At 33.9% G+C, this 23,761-nt stretch overlaps 2 protein-coding genes across 2 annotated transcripts in view; one reads left to right on the top strand and one right to left on the bottom strand.

The window, feature by feature from the left end:
• The window catches only part of LOC140433174 (uncharacterized), a 458,258-nt gene that overhangs the window by 85,465 nt on the left and 349,032 nt on the right, over positions 1–23,761 (top strand). The window lies entirely within an intron of this gene.
• On the bottom strand, positions 1,207–6,424 carry LOC140433171 (uncharacterized). The gene is made up of 2 exons (XM_072521216.1): positions 6,272–6,424; positions 1,207–1,659 (listed from the first exon to the last, which is right to left on the bottom strand). Exons 1-2 carry the CDS (start codon positions 6,324–6,326, stop codon positions 1,244–1,246), a joined length of 471 nt encoding a protein of 156 aa, XP_072377317.1. The 5' UTR covers positions 6,327–6,424; the 3' UTR covers positions 1,207–1,243.

Here is a 23,761-nt window from a genome sequence, read left to right as displayed (position 1 = left end):
ACTGTTAATAGCAATAAGAAAAAAAGTAACACTAATCGATGATTCTTAAGGAAACCATTTTCCATATTCTTGTTTTAGAAATGAAATCGTCTATTTTTACTTGGAAGCTTCGGTTTTTTAAAAAGTTAGTGATCAAGTTTAGCATATTTCCTTGTCTACCTAATTTCTGTAAAGTTTTAATTATTCCATGGCGCCAAACTGTATCAAATACTCTGGTTATATCAAAAAATACCGATATGCAGCTTTGATTTTTTGCTAGCGCTTCATCTATTTCAGACTCGAGGTCAACTAAGATGTCTAGAGTTGATTTATCTTTACGAAATCCACTTTGTTTGTTAGATAGAACAGATCTTTGCTCAAGTATCCAAATAAGGCGTTGGTTAATTAATTTTTCGAGCACTTTGCTCATTGCACATCCTAATGATACTGGACGGTAGGAGTTTGGGTCTGAACGTGGTTTACCAGTTTTAAGGATAGGTATTGGGTAAACATTATTCCAAGTATGTGGAACAACGTTTATTGATTTTCAGAAAAAGTAAAGATTGATTAAGTTAAAAAAAGTAAGATTTCTTAAATTCGTTAACTACAACTTTATATAATCTTTTAAAAGCTTTTTTAAAAACTCCCGATTTGAACGGAGACTATGGAACTATGGGTAGTAGAAGGGAAGTTTAGGGATGAGCGGTGGAAAAAATCTGCTTATAGATGGAATACTAAACGCTACATTGACAAAAATAAACGTTTTTATTTTAACACTGATTAAATTACTGATTACAATCTCTCTAGGGTTTACTTTTTGACGTTTTACAATAGTGTCACTGACAGATGGTGTCAACACTTAACACATAATAATATACAATATAGAATTGTTATACCAACATGTAGAAGGCCGAAGACCAAGAGAGAGATCTCCAAGACGATGGGCAGACCAAATGAAGACTCTGGTGGTAAAATCCCTACATAAAGCCGTCCATCTGGCACAGGATCGCAGCCACTGGAATCGGCAAGCTAACAATATTTAGAGTGTCATCACGTGACAAGGGCTCAAAAAATTAGAAGGAGGAGGAGAAGAAAGTACCCATCCAGTAATTTAACACTTTTGATTAAATTTTTTTGTCAAAGAGCAGTTAATTTTCAGACGACACTCTAATTATGTCTTTATTAGTTGATGTATAAGCCTAAAAGAATCGGCAATAAAAAGCAAAATATAAAAAATAATTTTATTATTTTGAAATTATTGAATTCATTCTCTCTTCGGTGCTCTTCTTGGCACATGAATAAGACTGTTCCATGAAGAAGGTATTACAATATTAATCTTAAATAGAACTGTTAGGTTTCCGTTCTTAATTCCATTGTATTCCTCGTTACCATTTCCAACCTTCTTACACTTAATTATATCACTCTCCTCAGTCCATTCTGTTTTATTAACTTCAGTATCACTTACGCAATTTTCTTCAAGTAACTGCATGCAACTTATCTCATTAGTTTGTTGAGGTTTTATTACTTTGAAGCACTCTCCGTTATCGGTAGATTGTACTTCTTCAATTATTGTTACATTATTTGTTAATTTTATTGATGAAATCCCTTCACTTTCTTTAAAACAGTAAATCTTGTACTCGTTGTCTTGATCGTAAAATACTTTTCCACATCTCGACACAACTAAAACAAATATAAAATTACTAGAAAAATACTAAAATACAGACGACAATAGGAAAATATAACGAAAAAAAAAAAAAAACTAGATGATAGAAAAATTGAAGAGATCTTCTTCTTCCTCTTTCTAAGAAATTCTGCTTGTTTATTGGCAGGGCGTAGGAAATTTCGACACTAAGCAGGTAGCGACTAAAATTTAATGGCAATTTTCGACACCAGCCCCAATTCCCGTTTTTATCTTACAGGTATATTCGACACCAAATAAATATAGCTGCGACATAAATGAAATACCATAATTAATTAATTTATTTATTTTAATAAAAGTAATGTGCATTTTATTTCTTTATAACTGTAATAATATCTAAATATAATACAACTAGTACCTAATTTTTGTACATTTTACCGTTAATATACTTGTATACAATGATTTATTTGCTATTATAGGAATGATAAGATACAGCTTTTATAAAATCTAACCTACGTATTTGTTGGGATCGTAGTTTATCCATCATTTTCTCCAAAAATGCCAATTTAGCCTTCACAGTAGTATCTTTGATTTTTGCTGGTATATGTAAACTATTTATTTTGACATAAGTGTCTACTTGAAATTCTTTTAACTTTTCAATAAAAATAAAAATAGAAGGATGTGTTGAATAAAAAGAAGAATTAAATCTCGAATGAAAGGATTCACAGGCATTTGTGGTCCTCGCAATAGACGGATTCTGATTAGACCATATGTGTGGTGGAAATAGAGCGCTATCGAAAATGTAATTTTCCAGTAAATAATCTGCATATATATCAAGTGTTGCGTTTATAGGTTTATATGACATTAAATCATAAAGAAAGCATTCTTCAACTTCTGCTGGATTTAAATAAGTTAAACCAAACGTATGATTTAACCATTTTCCAATTTCTGAATTTGTATCCTTATACTCTTGTACCAAACCCAAAGATTGAATTTTTTTAAACCAGTTTTGGTGTAAGTGAAAACGGCATCCACTAATTTTTGCATTGGGCCACATATGCAATAAAGCACAGTGAATTGCTTTTTCAAAGTCCACAAATATTTCAGTTGGCTCTAATGATAATTGAAATGTTTCAAAAATCTTAGACCTTAATAAAGAAAATAAATTTTTGTATGTCATTGACAATTTGTCCTTTAACAAACAGTATGCTAAAGTAACATAATGTCCATTTTCCAAGCCATGTATAGTAAATAATTGTAGAAAATATTTGGTACTGTATGAAAATGTACCATCCATATACAAAGTTTTTAATTTACACAACAAACGAATATTTGTCTTGCATGAAAATACAATTACATTTAATTCAGGATGATTTAAAAACAAAAAACTTTTATTGCGATAGGTTTTAGGAGAATAATTACTAACCGCGTTATGGACTTCTGATATGCTTCTTGGTAACGGACCTGGTAACAGTTTACGACGACAGTTGTAAATGTTCTTTCTTATGCTAGCTATGTCAGGAACCGTCAGCAAATTGGCATCACACTCTGCAACAGCAGTTCTTGTAATTTTGGCAGGCTTTTCCGATATGTCCTCTTGGGCTTTTCTTTTACATGCATTGGTTACCATCTTTACTTCAAGCTTTTTTGGATCGGCTTCATGATTATGTACCAAATCACTTCTTGTGATAGTGAGGTCCTCACAGCCTATTGTAAACACTTTTGCGGAACACTTAGTATTTCTTTGGATGCAGCGCCAAAATATCTCGCCGCTTTTTAACACTTTTCGTTTCGAGAACGAATGATGCTCCACCACTAATAAATCTCGACCACGGGAACTTTTTATCAAACTCATTTTTTAAATATTCGTATACGTGCACAAGTCAACGTCAAACTGAAATAATTTAGTCACAAGTACACAAGTGCCACGCCCCCCGCCGTGACAATAAATATTGGGAAAATATTGGGCTTGTCCTGCTTGGGTGCAAATGTCCACCGCCGCTAATTACCTACCTACCTGCTTTACGCCGCGGTGTCGAAATTTCCTATAATAAAATTTGACCCTTCGATTACCCCAGGTACAAAGACAATTTGGTGTCGAAAGTTCGCCCGCCGCGCAGGTAGACAGTGTAATTCAAAGGTATTTTATTTTAAAAATAAAGAGATAATACAGGAATATTAAATAAACAATAATACAACAATTATACAATTGTATAAATCAATTAGGTTACTTATCTACATCAACAAATAATACTAGTTTTTTGTGTTTTTTAATCTTTCTTTCTTTCTCCCCTTCCTTTTACCCTAATAGGGTGTCGGATGTGTTTTTTATTCAAAGAAATAAATAATTAAATTAAATTAAATGAAGTTGTTTCTAGTTGATTACCCCATGAAACGAAGCCGAAAAAGCATTTAAGCAAAAAAAGCGACCTTTTTTATTCATTTCAATAATGTGAAAAAACTACACATTCTAGATAAAAAAGTTCAACACACAACTTTCTTGAAAATACTTTCTCTTTAAAACGAGATTTTCTTAATTTAAAAAAGTTTATAAACAAAAAAGTTTTGCAGAAGATTGCAGGATATTCCTAAAAGTAAGCATGTTTTTAAATTGTTTATAATTATTAAAATAAACAATAAAAACATTTAAAACACATTTTATGATGTGAGTTTTTATGCAGTTACTATATTTGCGGAAGATGGGCACAATCGGTCACGTAGTTTGTAAACAATTTGTTTATCCCATTTGAGAGAACAAAGGTCATTTTCAAATGGCTGTACAGGTGCTTTATCAATATTCAGAATATTGTTTTTTTATGTGATTCTCTTTATAAGGCCATAAGTTTTCATGTTTTTACAAATAATTTTTAATTGTTTACTTACAAATAATTGATGCAGAATGAAATACCATTACCATTATATTGCCAATATCCCTAACTTATGCCGCGCAGTATATATTATCCACAATCCGATACAAAGTGCATTTGGTAAACAGTAAAATTTACCATCAATGGGAAAATTGTGGAACGAGTATTAGTATACACGTATCTGGGAACAGTATTATAGTATTAATAGTCCATTGAAAAAATCCACAAAATCCAAAGTTTTATAAAACATTATTTTTAGCAAATTATATTGTCTATCTTCTTCTTCTTCAGATGCAAATCCACTAATGGATATTAGCGATCACATTTTCCATTAATTCTCTATTTTTTGCAATATGTATTAGAGATTTTATGTCGTTAATCCCTGTCCATTGCCTTATGTTTCGGAGCCAGGACATTTTCTTGCGTCCCATTCCTCTCTTGCCTTCAATTTTGCCCTCGATTATAAGTTGGAGGAACTGGTATTTTTCATTTCGCATGATGTGACCTAGATACGCCGTTTTCCTTTTCTTGATGGTTTCGAAAAGTTGGCGTTCTTGGTTTATTCTTTTAAGGACATCTATATTTGTGATTTTCGCTGTCCATGGTATTTTTAGGATACCGCGATAGAGCCACATTTCGAAAGCTTCTAATCTGTTTATATCTCTCGTTTTGAGTGTCCAGCCCCCTACGCCATATAGCAGCACTGACCACACGTACCACTTAGTAAACCTTAGTCTCAGTTGAAGATCGAACTCTGAACAAGTCAGTACCTTCTTGAATTTTACGAAAGCTTGTCGAGCTTGCTCAATGCGATATTTTACTTCCCTGTCCGATGCACAGTCTTCAAAAAGCCACGATCCCAGGTATTTAAATTTACTCACTCTATATTGTCTATAACATTTATTTTATTACTTTTTATCATAAAATGGAAAATAAAAAAGTTATAAACAAAAATAACTAAAAATTTCTGGCCATTTTACAATAAAATAACATCAAAGCAATATTATAGAAGATTTTCAACAACTAATTTTTTTGAATACTCGCGAGAATATAATAAAAACGCAATATTAGGCTTAGTTTTCTATTATATATTGTTTTATTCATATAACTTATCACTTTGTTAACAGTTCTATGTTATTATTAATTTACTATCGACTCTTTTCTCCACCATCAATAATGTAGAGTTTTTTAATCGGGTTTTTTACGGTGTATATCCAGTTAATCCACGGACAATTCATAGGCGAGATAATATCGAGCATAATATTATATCTTTATACAGTTGTTTTTCAGCTATTATTTTTTATTTTCTTTTATAGTCCAGGCTGTGGTTCAGGATCTAATTCAGTATCGGAGGTAAATGTTTGCGGAATAACGGGAGTTAGACTTGGCGTCATTGTGAATAATATTCATCTTAGAATTCATTTTCTTCGATAAATTTTGATATTTCTATGACGTTACTGCAGAGCATTTTTTGCTTTTCGGCCATCACAAATATTTCCACAGTTTCCTTTGCATCTATAGATAATTAATTTTAGAAGTTCGATGATGCAGAAATTGTGAAAGTTTGGATTGGTGTCCAATTTTTCCGTGCTTTTTTTCGCGCGAAAATCCTTTGCGCCCTGTTATCTAAGATAGCAGCCGGGAAATAAGGGTGGTAACCCCACAAACTTAAACTTAAGCTTATACTTATCTATTAACACACAAAAAAAAAATAAAATTGAGTCCTGAACATTTGTTTCGGAACTGTGGAATTACTTAACGAAAAGTACTTATTCTATTTACTCACCTGATGTGACTGTTAACGTCAAAAATAAAACTAAAAACTGTATAGACTGCATCATTGTTTTCTCTACTTTTGTAAATGTTTCTGTATGTAAGTAATACTAATATATTCATAATCTTACTCTAGGTCATAGTGTATCAATGAACTCACTAATCATCAGTTAATCCAATTTTTGCTATTTGTGTTATGATGTATAAAGTGATTATAAAAAACACAAAAATAACAGATAAATACAGGATATATTGATTTATATAAAACGTGAGTTAAATTAAACTTCCAAAAGTATTAAAAGATAAAATTGGGTAACAATAAGAAGATTTTATGATCTTTTAAAGGCTAGAACGAATAATATAAAAGAGTAAGAGGAGATAGCTGTAAAGTATAAAATAAAACTCTCTGCAGCACAAAAAACGAAATAGCTAGAAAACAAAAGCAAAAAACACAAAACATACAACACTACATAGCGAAATGAATAGTAAAAGAAAAAAGTAGTATAAAAACTTCTTTTTGTAGAAGGTATATTTATGTAAAAGTGTCCAAAAGCTTAGAATGGCAAGATTCTTTTATCTATAATAAGTGAAAATACCAATACAGATAAATAAAAATAAAAGAAAATAGCTTCAGGATATTAGTAAAAATACATTCATTATTCTCTACACCAGTACCTTTTGAGAAAAACAAAAAACTTGAGTAAAAAGAAAATACACTTGCAAACGCAATGTTTTTGATTGGAAGTATGCCATTTTTGAATTTTTATGTTTGAAGGCTTTCTACAACTCAGACTTCTATGCCGTAAGTCCATATTGATTTTAATATGATTTTGTAAAGCAGTATTTTGCTCTCCAATGACAGTTGTGACTTTCTGCCAAGTAACCCATTTATTTGTTTCAATTTTATATCGACCTGAGTTTTTTGGCGTTAATGTGTTACTTCCAGGTGAGCTTTCGAAACAAATACAACCCAAGATATTTCACTACGTCTATAGCAGAAATAGTGGAGTTGTTTAGACTATTTTGTGGACAGGTGCGTCTTTTGTTAATGTGATTGGGCTCATTTTTCGTTGTTGACTTTAATTATTTATTTTGTCAGCCAATTCTTTAATGAATGCAAGTGATTTTGTAGCTTTTTGGATGCTATATCTGGGTCTTTGTTTGAAACTTTTTAACGAATGTATCCTCGGCAAAAGTCGCCACTGTGACGTGATCTTTAATAGGTATGTCAGCAGTAAAGATACGGTACATTAAGAGATCGAGAACACTTCCCTGAGGAATTCCTTATTGAATTGAGTGATAGATTGAGAAATCATTATTGTTTTTTACTTGGAACGAACGTTCGTTAATATAGAACTTTAGGATAAGATACATATCGCTATCAGGTACAATATCGAGAAAAACTAAGGCACTCATAGTTTTTACTTCCAAACTTTTCTTGATTTTATTTACTATTCTATGACCCTGTTGATATGAGATTATTTGTTGAGTATTCTATTGTACTTAGATGATAGTGCTTTCCTAAGTAAATGTTTTAGGATTTTCCCATCGAATAAATCGTATCCTGTGGCTATGTGAGAGTTACTACTCATTATAATTTTACGAACCTCGAATAGGGAGAATGTTTTTGTTGTAGGGTGCATCTAGATATTGGCTAACTACATTATCATTTATGTTTTGAATTAGGTTCAAATAAACTTATTTAATCACCGGATCCAAATGTTTCTACAGAAGGTAAACGACCTTCCTGACTAAAAATTATTCATATCTCATAAAGGTAGCTTTTTTTACCAACAATAACTTTACGGAAATAGCTCTGTACCGATTTATACAAAAAGAAAAAGACTTTCTGGAAAACCACAAGATAGTGCTGAGTGCATTTATTGATATAGATAGATAAATAGATAGACAGTTTATTTGACTGTAAGTTACAACAAGGTTTACAGCAAGTCAAAACTAAAATTAAAAATAATAAACATTACAAAACAATTGGAAACAATACATTAAAAATATTTAAAATATAAAAATACATAAAAACGTACAATATAGACATATAATTAAAATAAGTTCATCATTCGACATCACTCGAGAGATCATTCGACAACATTTCCTACGAATCAACCACAGATGAGTATCATCTAAAAAGATAGACAAAACAAACAATGTGATATACGCAACGTGTGATACATGGTGGTTTTTATCTCTTATGCACATATATTTTATTTTCCTGCTTAGCTCCGCTATTTATTGAGTGTTGTTTCCTGTTTTTCTCGTATGTTGTAGTACAACTTTCTCCTGATATTCAATGTTTGTGATTTTGTAATTTTCTCAGTCTGCACTCTTTTTCCGCTTAATGTAGTCAGCTTTTTATACCATTCCATTTTTCCGCAATATTTATCCTTAGCTATTTTGTTCTGTATTTTTTGTATTTCCTAAAACTATGGGTCTCTTTTGCCTTTTTATCATTTTAACACTAGAAAGTCGGAGGGGCCAATTTGGCCCCTGTTGCGATTTGAAGTTATTGTAGTTCTTTTATTTGACACAATAATAATTTCCTATTTTATGACTTTTAATATTTTGATACAAAGTCGTATTTAACGCAAAAAAATATTGTTTACTAAATTTATTAAATTGATTTTCTAACAAACCTACCATAGAAGTCTGAATGGGCCAAACTGGCCCTGTATTAATTATTATCGTTTTCTCAGAAATTTGACGATTTCTTTTAACTTTCTGTCGGATAGATAAAATTATGTTTATGTACGTTTATTCCTAGAAGGTATTTTGTTACATACTGTTTGTTCCTTGAAAGTATTTTGTTTATTGAGCGGTTTATTAGGTTCTGCTGACTCTCGTTTCTAGAATATTGAAACATTCGTTCAATTGTGAAAATTCAAGACGACTGTAAAGATGTCTCATCGTGGACTATCAGAGCTTGAACTTCTTGAAGAATTACGAAAAATACAAGAAGATGTTTCAGGAGGTGAATCTGAATTTGCAGAAAATAATGAGTCAGACGATGAACAATACGTACCACCACAAAATAATGATTCAAGTGACTCTGATGCTTCAGAGCAGTTAGAAAGTTTTATTGTACAAGACTCACCAATTTATGTAAATACTGCTTCTACAACTCAACAGCACGAGTCAGCTAATTTATCGTGAATCCAAGTGCATCTAAGCCAAGTCACAAGAGAAAAAGAGGTCAACAAGGAAAAACTATTTCAATCGGAGACACCGAACAATTGAAAGACGGAACAACGTGGAAAGTTATTGAGTCTGGATAGGTACCTGGTAAGATTATGATTTTTAGTATCTTCATTTTCATTGAATGTTTGCTCATTACAGGACGCCGCGCTCAGCACAACATTTATCGAGAGGAATCAGGTCCTACGTCGTATGCAAAAAGGAACGTGAGGAACAATTGTGCGGTAAGTGCTTGGCATCTAATAATCAACGAAAAAATGACACATGGACTATAACTTTGGAAGAACTGGAGACTGCCCTTGCTATTATGTACGCAAGTACGGCGCCAAAAATTTCCCAACCAACAGCTTGTGGTCAACAGTATGGGGTCCTCAGTTTTTTAGGCAAACTATGCCACGAGACAGATTCAAGGATATTATAAAATATCTCAGATTTGACATAAAGCAAACGAGATCTGAACGATTGAAAACCGACAAATTTGCTCTAGCCTCTGCGGTTTGGAATGGATTTATAGAAAATAGTGGTGCATGTTACAAAACGGGAATAAACCTTACTGTGGATGAACAACTACTGCCTTCTAAAGCCAGGTGCCCGTTCACACAGTACATATCAAATAAGCCGGATAAGTTTGGCATACAATTTTGGCTTTTGACATGCGTGGAATCAAAATATATTGTAAATGGTTACCCTTATACTGGCACTAATCATCTACGCAAGAAACATACAAGTGTTGGTGAACATGTTGTTTTGCGGTTAATGGAAAATTAACTGGGAAAGGGGAAAAATGTTACGACAGATAACTACTTTACATCGTTCAAATTTGCCAAGGCATTGCAAAAAAAATCAAGTCTTGTGGGTACTTTGAATCGCAACAGAAAGGAAGCTCCTCTAAGCGTAAATAGTAAAAATGGAGAATTATATGTTACCCATATATTCCAGAGCGACGAAAAGATAACACTTACTGCATACCAAGGAAAGAGTCACAAAAATGTGCTTTTGTTGAGCTCATTACATCAATCAGTGGATGTTGCTGTCGATGGAAAAAAACTTCCTCAAACAGTAAGTTTTTATAATTAAACAAAATACGGGGTTGATGTAGTGAACCAAATGGCGCGTCTTTATACTACAAAAGTTGCTTCAAGACGATGGCCAATGCACGTGTTTTATAACATTCTTGACTTAGGAGCAATAAATGCATGATTTATTTATAAAGAAGTTACTGGAAGTAAAATCAGTCGTCGTAAGTTTATTCTTCAGCTGTGTGAAGAATTATTTCGGGCCCCATACCTTGCCTCCCGAAATCTGGTACTATACCCAGCACCACCGGATTTACCAACCACCAGCACTGTTACTAGCCAAAAAAGAAAAAAATGTCAGTTAAAAATGTTTTGTAAAGGAAATCATACTTCCAATGAGTGCCACGGCTATAACAAGGCAATGTGTGGCAAATGCCAAAAACTGCAAACTGTATGGTGTTCCAAATGTTTAAAATGAAACTGAAAAATTAAATCAAATTCTATCGTCAAGAGTTTATATAATTTCTTAAAACTGTTTATTTTTAGTTTTTGTTTATTCCCAAATAAATAGTTAATTCTAAACTTGGTTTTTATTGATTTAGGAACTTGGGGCCAAAATGATCCCTTCGGGCTTTCTAGGTAGGTATGCTAAGCCCGACTTTCTAGTGTTAAATTGACTATAAATTGACTCGCTATAAAATTGGCTTTTAATTAATTTGCAACAGTTGCAAGAGACCTTCATTATATTAAAACTTCGCTGTTTATTTATTTTGCTTATGTTGCCCTTATATTATTTAATGTTGTGGTCGCCTCCATAAGTTCTTGAATTGATAAAGATCCATTGAAAATGTGATTTATTAAGTAGTCTTCTACATAATTGCTTCGATTATACTGCAGATTCTTATAGTGTTGCATCCATTGTTGTTGCTGTTGTTTGTGTATTAATTACTTCTAATCGGGCAAAATCTTAATCGTTTATACATTTCTTTTGAATCTAAAATTGTTGCTGCCTTTTCATAGAATTTGTTTGTGTGAGGTTAAATAGTCAATATTGACTAAGAATATGATTTACTAAAGGTTGATATTTTATAGAAATTACTTAATTACACATCCAGTACTTAAGCCTTTTCCACGAATAAACTTTTTTTATTTAAAATTTTTATCCAAAAGAGTTAATTTTCAAATGACACTCCAATTATATCTTAATTAATTGATGTATAAACCTAAAAGGATCGTAAATACAAAAGCAGAATCTACAAAATAATTTTATTAATTAAAAGTCATTGAATTTATTCTCTCTTAGGTTGTTTATTTGGCACATACGCAAGATAATAATGAGGTTTATGTGTCACAATTGGATGTTCAAAATCTAAAATTTTAATTAAAACCGTTAGGTTTCCATTTTTTATTCCAAAGTAATGCTTGTTCCTATGACTGACCTTCTTACACTTAACTATATCACTCTCCTCGGAAGATTGTTCATCATCCATTAATTGATCTTCATCGTCACCTACGCAATTTTCTTTAAGCTTCTGCCAGCAACTTGTTTCATAATCAGTTTGTTGAGGTTCTATTATTTTGAAGCACAATGTGTTATTGATAGGTCGCAATTCTTCAATTGTCACATTATTTGTTAATTTTATTGATGAAATCCCTTCATTTTGTTGAAAACAGTAAATCTTGTAAACGTTGTCATCATCGTAAAATACTTTTCCACATCTCGACACAACTAAAACAAATATAAAATCACTAGAAAAATACTAAAATACAGGCGATAATAGAAAAATGTAATGAAAAAAAAAACTAGATGATGGGAAAATGAACAGATAATAGACATAATTAACATCATTTATCTGATTGAACTTTATTCGATACATCCCTGACTGATAGCGTGACAGCGACCTAAAGCTATTTGCTTCTCAGGGTTTTTGCCGAATCAGCTGAAAATAAAATTAGCAGCCTAATTGATGAAGTTAACGTCGTCTTAATTACGTTTTAATTTTAATAAATTCCCACAAAAATTTGAATACCGGCACTTTGAGGGCAAATTTCGTCTCACAAGGAGTCGCGGAGAAGAGATTCTATTGGCCACGATATAAATCTGGTACGAGGATGTACGAAGATTCACGCGAAAAGATGGGATAGCTAGAGGTGATAAAAGGAGAACAATGGAGGTGCTGGGCGAGTGAACATCGTTTCGTAAGAGTTTTTGGAAAACTGGCAAAATTTCCTTTAATTCCATAATTTGAGAATAAGATGCAGTGTGACAATTTTTTCAATGTGAATTAATCGGCGTTTGGTGTAAGTTGTTCCCTGGATGAAGGGATTTGATAACGGCGTCACCAGTGTAAATAAAGCGGCGACATGGCTTTAAGCGGAAAACAAGTAGGCGAGTTTAAAGCATCACCCACTGTTATAATTCAAAATAACTCAAAGTCCAGTTTTGGTATTTGGTATAATTTCTTCCAGGACTTGTCCAGCCTTCATCTGGAGTCTCCAGGTGGCCGGATATTAATTGTTTGAAGTTTATGGGATAATATTTTTATTTTTTTATTTTATTTTTTATAATTTAAAAAAGAAATAATCGTTTATTGGTAGTATAATAAGATTTGCTCTCATAATAATTTAACAGTTTATAAATAAATATATAAAATTTTATGTATAGGTAAGCTAATTGTCATATTTTAGTTTCTTTTGAATAAAATTAACCTTTGATAATTAATTAATAATTCAGAAAAGTTTGATAATTTCATTTCGACATATGACAGTTGGCCATCTTTTTCTGTCATTTGGTACATAAACATAGTTTTAAATTTTGTTTGTTTGATAGAAGATTCAATGTAATGGTTTTTGATAGATTTAGATTTTTTGTAATAACCAATTTGTTTAGTTTCATTAATTTATCTGGGTTTTACATTGCTCCGATGATGAGCGGGTTCTTGAATACTCGTATGAATACGATAAAAATGAACCATAAGCAAATATATATATATATATATATATATATATATATATATATATATATATATATATATATATATATATATAAAATAAAGTTTTATTTTGAGGTTGCAGTCATTAATAGGGCAGGAAAGTGAAACTCTTTGTTCTTTATCAAGCTTTCGCAAAATTTATTTGCTTCTTCAGGATATGCTAAAATATGGTATCAGTAAATACAATGAAATTAGAATTAAATAGCATTGTATAAAACTAGTATAAAAACTTACAACATGAGTTTAATCCATTCAATTTTCAAATTTACAAAACATTAAAACTTAACTTATTAAAATTATATAGTTATGTAAGTACAATATTTAAAATAAGGGCAGAGCAGCGACCCGTGCCTTAAACTCTCTTCTCTGGCAAAAAACAATTCGACGAGAAACCAAAAAACACATTTACGGTAGTATAGTCCAAAGTATTACACTTTACGGTTCGGAAGTATGGGACGTCACCAAAGCTAATAGAAACAAACTTATGACGACAGAAATGGATTATCTGAGACGAAGCTGCGGTAGATCGAAACTGGAGAGAGTTAGAAACGAACAAATAAGAAACGAAATGAAAATGGAGAGAAATATCAATGATGACATAGAAAGAAAACAGTTAATCTGGTTCGGACATGTTAAAAGAATGCCAGAGTACAGATGGCCTAGGAGAGTACTGGAATGGATCCCTCCTGAAAGAAGAAAGAGAGGACGACCACGGAGAAGTTGGCGCAACGATATTGATGAAGTAATGGCGGCAAGAGACTTAGAAGAGGCAACTGCATATGACAGAAAAAGATGGAAATTGGGAGCGGAGAAGCGGCGACAGCCGTAATAAATCCGTTATTATTATATATAAGTACAATATTTTAATTTTATTTAATTTTGTACAAATTCATTATGACATTGATTATGTTGATGTTTGATTTATGTCAGAAAGACACTCGTTTCTGTTTATTATATTTTTTGTTGTTGATAACTAGCTCTTGATTGTTATTATGGTTACGTACAAAGTGGCGCCAAATATGAATATTTAATTTTTTGAAATTATAGTATTTATAGTCAGAAAATATAATATTAGAAGATTATAGTATTAATTTTCGTAAGACAGAATGTAATTATAGATATTGCTTAGTTTATCAATATCAGTTTTTTTATTAACGCATTGATATTCATTTATGCATACCATTTCTAAGAATTCTCTTTTATTTAATTGGTTTTCACGTCTTAATATATTAGTTTCATTGAAATTAAATGAATGATTTTTATTAATTGCATGATCTATTAATGCACACGTATTTTTATTATTTCTAAGGTCACTTTTATGTGATGTTAGTCTGCCTATTAGATTTCTAGATGTGTGTCCGATGTATGACTTATCAAAATTTTCGCATGGTATTATACAAACTACATTTGAACTTTCCATAATGCTAATAGGTGATTTAGTTTTTGTATACAATGATGCTAATGTTTTAACATTTTTAGTTGCAATTTTAACATCAGAATAGTTAGCAAAGACTTTAGTTAGTTTGGGTGTTAATGTTGGTATGTAAGGTAGTGATGTGAAAGTAAATTGAGATTGCACGATTTGTTGATTTGGTTCTCTTGTTTGATTCATGTCAATCATTATATTATTAGGATTGTTAAATAAAAATTTGTTAATTATTTTAATTGGGTATGAATTCTCTAATAAAATGTCTTTAAGTTCTAACAATCCTTTGTTGATGTTATTGATGTGTGATAATTTGACTATTCTGTTTTTTAAAAAACAGTTTTATATATATATATATATATATATATATATATATATATATATATATATATATATATATATTGTTATGATTGTTTATTTTGACTTTAATCTTAGTTTATTGTGCCAATAAAAAAATATAACTTATTTGTTATCAAAAGTAAAATAAACTCCTTATATTACCTGTGTTCGATGGATTCAAAGATTTTCTAGTTGTCTTTTATCGGGATAGAGAAGAAGGATAAGAATAAAACATATAAGTATTATATCACAAAAATTTACGTTTCTTTATTTTATATGAACGAATAAAACAATTATTAAATTCTGTCGTTATCTTATCAATTCAGCATACAAGAAAATAAATCAAATTTTTATAATAATAAGATTTTAAATCTACATACATTTATATTAAGTGAAAACCAATTTTACTTAAATTTTTCTGTACTTGAAACAAAAAACAACAAAACTTTAAACTTTTGATTAGCCTAACAAAACCTCAGTTCTAAAATTTGAATGCTAATGACCATGATGTCAAACCGATCCTTTACAGATATAAAATTCAATTGTACAAAACACTTACAGCTTATTTTCTTATTGAGTTGTATGGTGGAACATACCCAGAAAAATCCACTCTCCTCAACGATGTGATCTCTCCTTTTTGGCACCTAGGCTCCTTCCTAACGTCTCTGCAAACCTGCTGCACTAACCAAAAATACCTGATGCACTTCTCCAAAAACTCAACTACTTATTTAATGACACAGGACGTCCTTTTGTCAACTTGATGCCTTAAAACTACTTTCACAAATCTTCACAAAATGCCAACTGTGGCGTACAAAACCGAATCTATATAAAAAAATTACAAATTGTACCAAATATAAATCAGACGTACACCCGGAAAGAAAAGTACTATACGGTGACAGTCTGGGAATGGCTCGCGGCTAGACAAAACAGTGGAGATGGTCGTGCGGTCCACAAAACAAAAAAATCCGAAGTTATATCAGGGGCGCCAGGTAAATTGGCCCACAGCCTTCCCTACGTTGCTATTCAATAAACCACCAACTTACCAATAGGTTTACTACTAAAATACTAAGTAACAGTATACAACCTGAATAAATAAAAAATAAATGAAATTGTCAGATTAGAATTTAGTCAATTTTAATAAATAGATTCCCAAGATAGTTGAAAATAAATACATACATATTACATATTACAATATTATTTAACTTTACCATAGGCTTAATAAAAAAATAATATAAAAATGCGGCTTCTGCTTGCCTAACAAAAATTCATAAGTTATTTCTACTTAACAGAACAAAATGAAAGGTAAGACGTGTCAAAAGTACCGGACGCTAAGGGGTGTGCGGTTCAATACCAACCAAAAAAAAATAATTAACGCAAATAGGACACCACGTGAGCTCAAGTGCGTGCGCAGAAAATAATATAAAAAAAATAAATCTCAAATATATAACCCCCCCTTAGACGCAGTTTACAAAATTAAAATAGGTATGTGTAAATATTGAATTAATAAAATAAACCGCAAATTATCTTTAAAAAAAAATCTGTAAAGTATTTGTAAATATGAAAATAAAAACTAACAGCAAATAATCTTTAAAAAAAAACTATTGTATTCCGCAAACCAAATTAGACGGTGCTTAAATCTTCCGTTGAAAATTAATTATCGATCCATACCTCGAATATTCATATACTTCACCGCGTGGAATTCCAGTTATAGTTCAGCGTGTCTTCAATCCAAAATCCCATACGATTGCCGATGTACATAGACTTGTGTGACAATGTTGAAAAGTTGAAAATTACAGCCAGATGGAAAAATACGAAGAAGAAGAAGCAGAAAAAAACAAACAAACCAACCAACCAACCCTGAAGCAAGAAAACATTAATTACCATCTGTGTCTAAAATAATTATTTGGAAATAAATATATTGATTTTAACACTTTGTTTATCTGCCTTTTGGCGATAATGGAGCAATACAAAAAAAAACTTGTCTCCGAACTTGAATGTATGAAAACTGATAAAAATGTGAATAGCTTTTTAGAGATGGGATAAAAAAATAACTACAACTTTTTAATTAATTAAAAACGAAATGTTCTAACACTCACCCTTCTTAGCCAGATTAGGGGTTTGAAATATCCCAAATTGGACCGAAGCGTAGCCGGCTATTTGGACTCGTGATTAAGGCTAATTTCTTGATCTAAATACGACTCCCGGTATTCACGTGTACTGTAGATCCGCTTTTTTTAGCGAAATTGTGGATATTCCAAAAAAAACCCTTCCACGAAGGCAGCAAATCCCCTTGAATATCCACACGGTTCGGACTAGTCCAGATCCCACATGGAACAGCAGCAAAAGCAAAAAAACAAAAATGCCGTTTTTAATCTAGCCCAACCTTTCAGTAACACTCTCAAACCTGGAATCACTTTCTTTCCGTCGTCTTTCCGAACACTTGACAACTTGACACACGGAGGTCACCGAATAGTACCGAGATTCAAAAATTTCAATTTTATGATCCCAATTCTTCCAAGATAACTCTAGAAAGAACGATCTAAATTAGTTTCTTCACAAAAAAGAGGACGTGTTCCCTTAACTTCAGCACAATTTGCCAGACATTACCCCTATTTGAAAATTACTAATTTTATTTTCGCCACCTTGCTTATAATATATTATAGGCAACCGCTCTTACACGTCCTGAATTATTTAAATTTTGATAAAATAGAGGTGGGACTTTCTACTTTAAATTTGGAACGTAACAACACCTCCCTTTCCCAGAGGAAAATTTACGAGGAAAAACTAGACGAAGAAAATTTTCCCTCGCGCTAGCGACACACTACCTAAACTCTGAGCGAAGTCCACACAATCCACACAATCATCATCCACACCGTCTTCACCATGCGCAAGTACTTGGACAACGAAAGACATACCAACCTCAAACCACACGCACAAAGCAACAACTTACTTACAACACTTACTCCACTTCCACACAACAGTCATCTCTCATCGTATGAGATCAAGTAGAATAGTTTCAAATTCCAACGTCAATCTGACAACACTGATTTGGTCGGTTACTGGATGTTGCCCTTATTCGCGACCTCCCAGCTCTGGGGCATCGCTAGTACTTCACTATACCTCGCATAACATGAGTCCATAAGAAACTCTCCACCACTCGACTCTTACTGATACTGCGAGAAACATCTACCGAAACAGTAGTGTAATTCCAATTGTTCATTAAAATAAAAATGAGATAGGTCTTTCAGAATTTAAATCCGTATACAACGAAATTTAGTGAATCATCCAAAACTAAGCTATTATCCAACAAGATTCACCAAAACATAATTATGTGGCTTCGAAAAAATCCCAATTAAATAGAATGGCTTACTAACATCAAAACAAATCCCAACGCCATATCATCGAAGACAACATATTTCTGACCAAACCTAAGTGACATTCAATTCCATAAATCAAAAGAAATTAAGGCTACCGCAACCCTACGACTTCGTATTGGCTACCTAACACAAAAAAAAAACGAATCGGTTGACCATCCAAATACATCCTAAGAACCGATCATAGCCAACACTCAGTCATCCTTCACGGACACAACAAAAAAAAATAAATACAACCAATTTCAGAAGAATTTACTTAGACTAGACAAAACTTTGCTAGTCCGTTCTACTCCGACCTAAATCCTATCGGGATCACCAGTCGGGTTACTAATCCTTAAATCCTTAATATTCCAAATACCTTGATCCTTGCCATTTTCATCCTCTAAACTATATGTCCAGGGGGAAACTTTCTTCTTCACGAAGTAGGGTCCTATCCATCTAGGAGCTAACTTTTTCGTGAAATATTTAGCGGCATCTGACAACACAAAATTTCTCCGCCATACTGACTGATGGGGCTGAAATTCCTCTGGACGTCTCCGTAGATTATAGGTCTTCTCACACTTAGCCGAAGCTTTATCTAAACGTTTTCTAACATCAACAAATAATTCCTGGAGTCCACGCGATCGATTATATCCCATTTTAGCTACTTCGTCCTCCGGGTCTCCGAGTTTGTCCTTTCGGGAAAAATCTCGTCCATCCACTACCATCTTCCGACCGAAATTTATGAAGTAGGGATCTTGACCAGTCGACTCGTGGTATGCAGTGCGCGTAGCACATGCTAGTTTGGCCAAATTTTCATCCCACTTCCTATGGTTGTCAGCTATATAAGTTGCCATCATTGTTTTAAGGGTTCGGTTATAGCGTTCAGATGGATTGCACTGTGGATGATACAACGCATTATAACGAACTGAGACACCATAGGTTTCCATCATTTTCTTGAAAATACCCGAAGTATACTGGACACCATTATCACATAGTAACAGACGTGGAACTCCAAATACGAGGAAAACTTCTTCTTCTATTTTCTTAACGACATGCACGGCTTTTGAGGATCGCAACGGAAATACCAAAGAAAATTTACTAAACACATCCATTACCACTAAGATAAACTTATAGCCTTGAGTTGATCTTGGAAAAGGTCCCATAAGATCGGTTGCTACTATCTCCCATGGTTGAGTAGCTTTAGGTTGAGGAGTCATAAAGCCTTTGGGCTTACCTTGTTCCACCTTATGCATGGCACACAGTGAGCAACGTCCAACGTAACGAGACACATCACTCCGCAGTTTCGGCCAAAAATACTTCTCGTTAATACGCTTATAAGTTTTCAGGATCCCCATATGACCTGCTAAAGGACTATCATGACACAACTTCAGCACTTCCAATCGTTGACCCTTAGGAACGACTTCCTTCCAATTGTCCGCTTCCTCGACCAAAAATCCATGACTGGGACGGATGTATTTATAAAGTTTGCCACCAGACATTCTCCACTGAGGATACTTCAAGGGATTAGACTCGATTTTTCTACAAAGTTTATCATACCAACTATCACCACTAGGAAGCGGTACAACCTCTTCAACCATATCAAGCACGGGAACTGACCGAGATAACAAATCGGGGACAACATGTTCTTTTCCTTTCCGATGCACAATCTTAAAGTCATATTGTTGCAATCTTACCGCCCATCGAGCTAATCTTCCAGTAGGATCCTTCAAATTTTGAAGCCATACGAGGGATGCGTGATCAGTCACGACCGTAAACGGAACACCCTCCAAATAAGGACGCAGTTTTTCGACTGCCCATAACACAGCTAAACATTCCCGTTCCGTCGTGGAAAAATTCCTTTCTTGACGCGTTAGTGATCTGCTCAGGAAACTAATTACTTCGTCACCATCCGGGCCTGGCTGCAATAACACGGCGCCCACTCCATATCCTGAGGCATCACATTGGACAACAAAAGGCAAATTGTAGTCAGGACAATTAAGTATCGGAGCAGAAACTAGACATTCTTTTATTTTCTGAAAAGATTCTTCACAACTCGGGGTCCAATTGAATTTTCTTCCTTTCTTCAATATCGCTGTAATTGGAGCTAGTAGTGTCGCAAAGGAAGGAATAAATCTTCGATACCAGGAAAATGTGCCTATGATGCTACGAACTTCCTTGACGGATGTGGGTGTTGGGATACGTAGCATAGCCTTGACCTTATCACCATCAACATGTAGTCCATTCCTATCAACCACATGACCCAAATACTTTAGTTCCGGTCTACAAAATTGACATTTATCCCAGCTAACGGTTAACTTAGCTTCTCTCAAGCGTCTAAAGACTTCCTCTAAGATCCTTACATGTTCTTCAATAGACTTTGTCACGATGACCACGTCATCCAAGTAAGTAAAAACATAGGGTTCCAACTCCGGACCGAGGACACGATCTATCAACCTCTGCCATGTAGCCGGGGCATTATGTAATCCAAAAGGCATTCTGCAAAACTGAAAAAGACCTCGACCAGGAACCGTAAAAGCAGTATAAGGCCTGGAAGCCTTAGCAACAGGTACCTGCCAATACGCCGACTTAATGTCTATGGTGGAAAGATAATGCGCGTTCTTCAATTTATTTAAAATATTAGAGATGTACGGTAATGGGTAGCCATCCCTCTCTGTTGCGGCATTAAGCTTTCGATAGTCTACGCAGAACCTCCATTTTGGTTCTTCACCTTCTGGAACCTTTTTCTTCACCAAGAGAATCGGGGACGACCAAGCACTATTCGATCGCTCCACTACTCCTTTCGCCAACATATCTTCTAGCTCTTTATCAATATGGCTTTGGATTACTGGGGATACAGGATAGTAACGTTGTTTTATGGGTGCAGATTTACAAACAATCACATGCTCAGTGACATCAGTACAACCAAGAGAAGTGCCCATTAGTTCACGACTTCTATTAATAACTTCATCCAATTGCGACTTCTCTGCATCGGTCAAAATAGTTTGACCTCGGAGATGATCCACTGAACCTACCATTGCTGGAGCGTCCGAAAAATACCATTCGTTATGCCTCAAATCTGGAACGATACCCATAACACGCCAAAAATCAGATCCTAAAATCAGAATGTGCGGTACGTCCAAAATAACTAATACTGGCAAGACGCGCAAGCGATCCCTAACCATGAAAGGTACTAAACATTCCCCCAACGATTCACACATCTGACCATTCGCCACTCTACAAACGGTCTTCTTCGAAGTATCCAACTCTAAACCCAAGTTTTGTAAAAATTTCCAACCAGTTCTTCCTACAATGGTCTTTGAAGCACCAGAATCCAATAATCCCAAAATTTCCTTTCCTAAGACTTTAACTTTCAAATATGGACGTTCATCTCCTTCGGAATGATGTAAAATAAAGTCTAAAATAGGACGTAGGTTGGTCGAGTCAACGTCGGCAACACCTCTTCGACCAGTTAGGTGCGCTTCCTTCCGTTTCCCGAATTACACGAAGGACAAGTTCTGACTGTAAACCCTTCTTTCTTACACTTAAAACAGTGAACAGCCTCCTTCTTCATTAGACACCCTACTGCCTTATGGCCTGACTGATTACAACGATAACAGATTAAAGTCCTAAACTTTCCTCTAGCCGACTCCGATTCGGATGAAGCAACAGGACCCTCACTAACACTACTAAAACTTTCAGCATCCACACTGATATAAGCTAGGTCCTTTTCCAAAGTATTCATTTTCCTACTATTCGGTTCAACATAGTTCCTAATACAATCACGTCTTTCCTCCATACTGCGACATAGAACACGAAGTTCCTCCAAGGTAGCTGGCAAAGGATCACGTAATCTATCTTGATAGAACGGATGCAAATTCCTAATAACTATAGACAATTTAACTTCCTCTGGAACATGACAACGCAAGCGATTAAAGTAACTATTCATTATTGCCAAGTAAACTCCAATAGTCTCAGACGAATGCTGAGTTCTCCTCCGAAGCTCTTCAAAAAGCGCTTCCCCATGGTGAGCTGACAGGTACTCCCTACGAAACTCTTCAACTAATTCAGCCCAACTCCCTACACGTAGACGAACATCTTTATAAAACTGATAGGCTTTATCCGAAAATAAATCTATACCTGATTCCAAAAGTATACTATCTGGTACATGACGAGCGAGACTCAATTCATTCACCATCTCAAAAAATGCAGAAATAGACATACCCCTAGCAGAACCTGAAAACTTTTCTATTCCCCATTTATGAGGAAGTATCATCCCAGAAGAAAAACTAGAGACAGACCCTGAAAGAACATTATTACCAGCTTGTGACATCGCTCCAGGAGAAGAAGCATGAACTTGTCCTACCCCTGCCTGAAAAGACTGATTTAAAACCGAAATCACATCGAGCGCTACTGGTACCGAACCAGATCCGATTGGATGCTGCTTATCATGTAAATCCTGTGACAACTTCAAAATCTCAGCAAGAAAGTCTGACTTAACAACCTGGGCTGCGTCTGCATCGTCACCTGTTGGCAATACCATAAGATCAATTCTCCCCAAGACATGGTTAATCTGTGTCCGCAATCTCAAGGACTCAGCACAAGTAGGAGTTCCGGCAAACTTTCCAACAGCCGTATTCAGCTCCGCAAGTTTAGTCTCGATTGCAGTTTTATCCTGTGAAAAGGTGAATGGGTGCTCAGGATATCTAAAGCTTTCATTTGCTGCCTCACGACTAAGTGCATCAGACAGACTAGACCTCATAGACTCAACAGTGCCAGTAGACACTCCACGAATTTTGAGTTCATATTCCAGTTCCTCTTTCCTTAAGTAGTTGGGTACAAGTTTTCGCACCATCTTGCCAAAGTTCAAAATTTAAAAAAATGTATCAACCGAAAGGAGCAAATATTCAAACAAAATCAAGATATAAGTAAAAATATTAACACACAGGTACAGTTTACTTTATTAATGGGAGCAAACCAAAAGCAAAATAAAAGTAATAGTCGCTTTATTCAATCTATAAAATTTCACAAAAGATTTTCAAAATTTCATTGTTTCAGAACAAATTACAAGTCACAACATAATCTCAAAAAAAGATTTTACATTCCCTAACATAAGTAAGTTAAACCACAATGTAGAATTTCGAAGTCCAACTTCCCAAACAAATAAAT

Source organism: Diabrotica undecimpunctata, chromosome 2 (genome assembly GCF_040954645.1).
Source record: "Diabrotica undecimpunctata isolate CICGRU chromosome 2, icDiaUnde3, whole genome shotgun sequence".
NCBI lineage: Eukaryota > Metazoa > Arthropoda > Insecta > Coleoptera > Chrysomelidae > Diabrotica > Diabrotica undecimpunctata.
This window is presented reverse-complemented; position numbering and strand designations above follow the sequence as displayed.

Bases quoted from the DNA above. Each gene is read 5' to 3' on its own strand.
- LOC140433171 (XM_072521216.1), bottom strand. From the start codon at position 6,326: ATGATGCAGTCTATACAGTTTTTAGTTTTATTTTTGACGTTAACAGTC. The intron at 1,660-6,271 runs GTGAGTAAATAG...TATTTGTTTTAG, and splicing joins GACGTTAACAGTCACATCAG to TTGTGTCGAGATGTGGAAAA.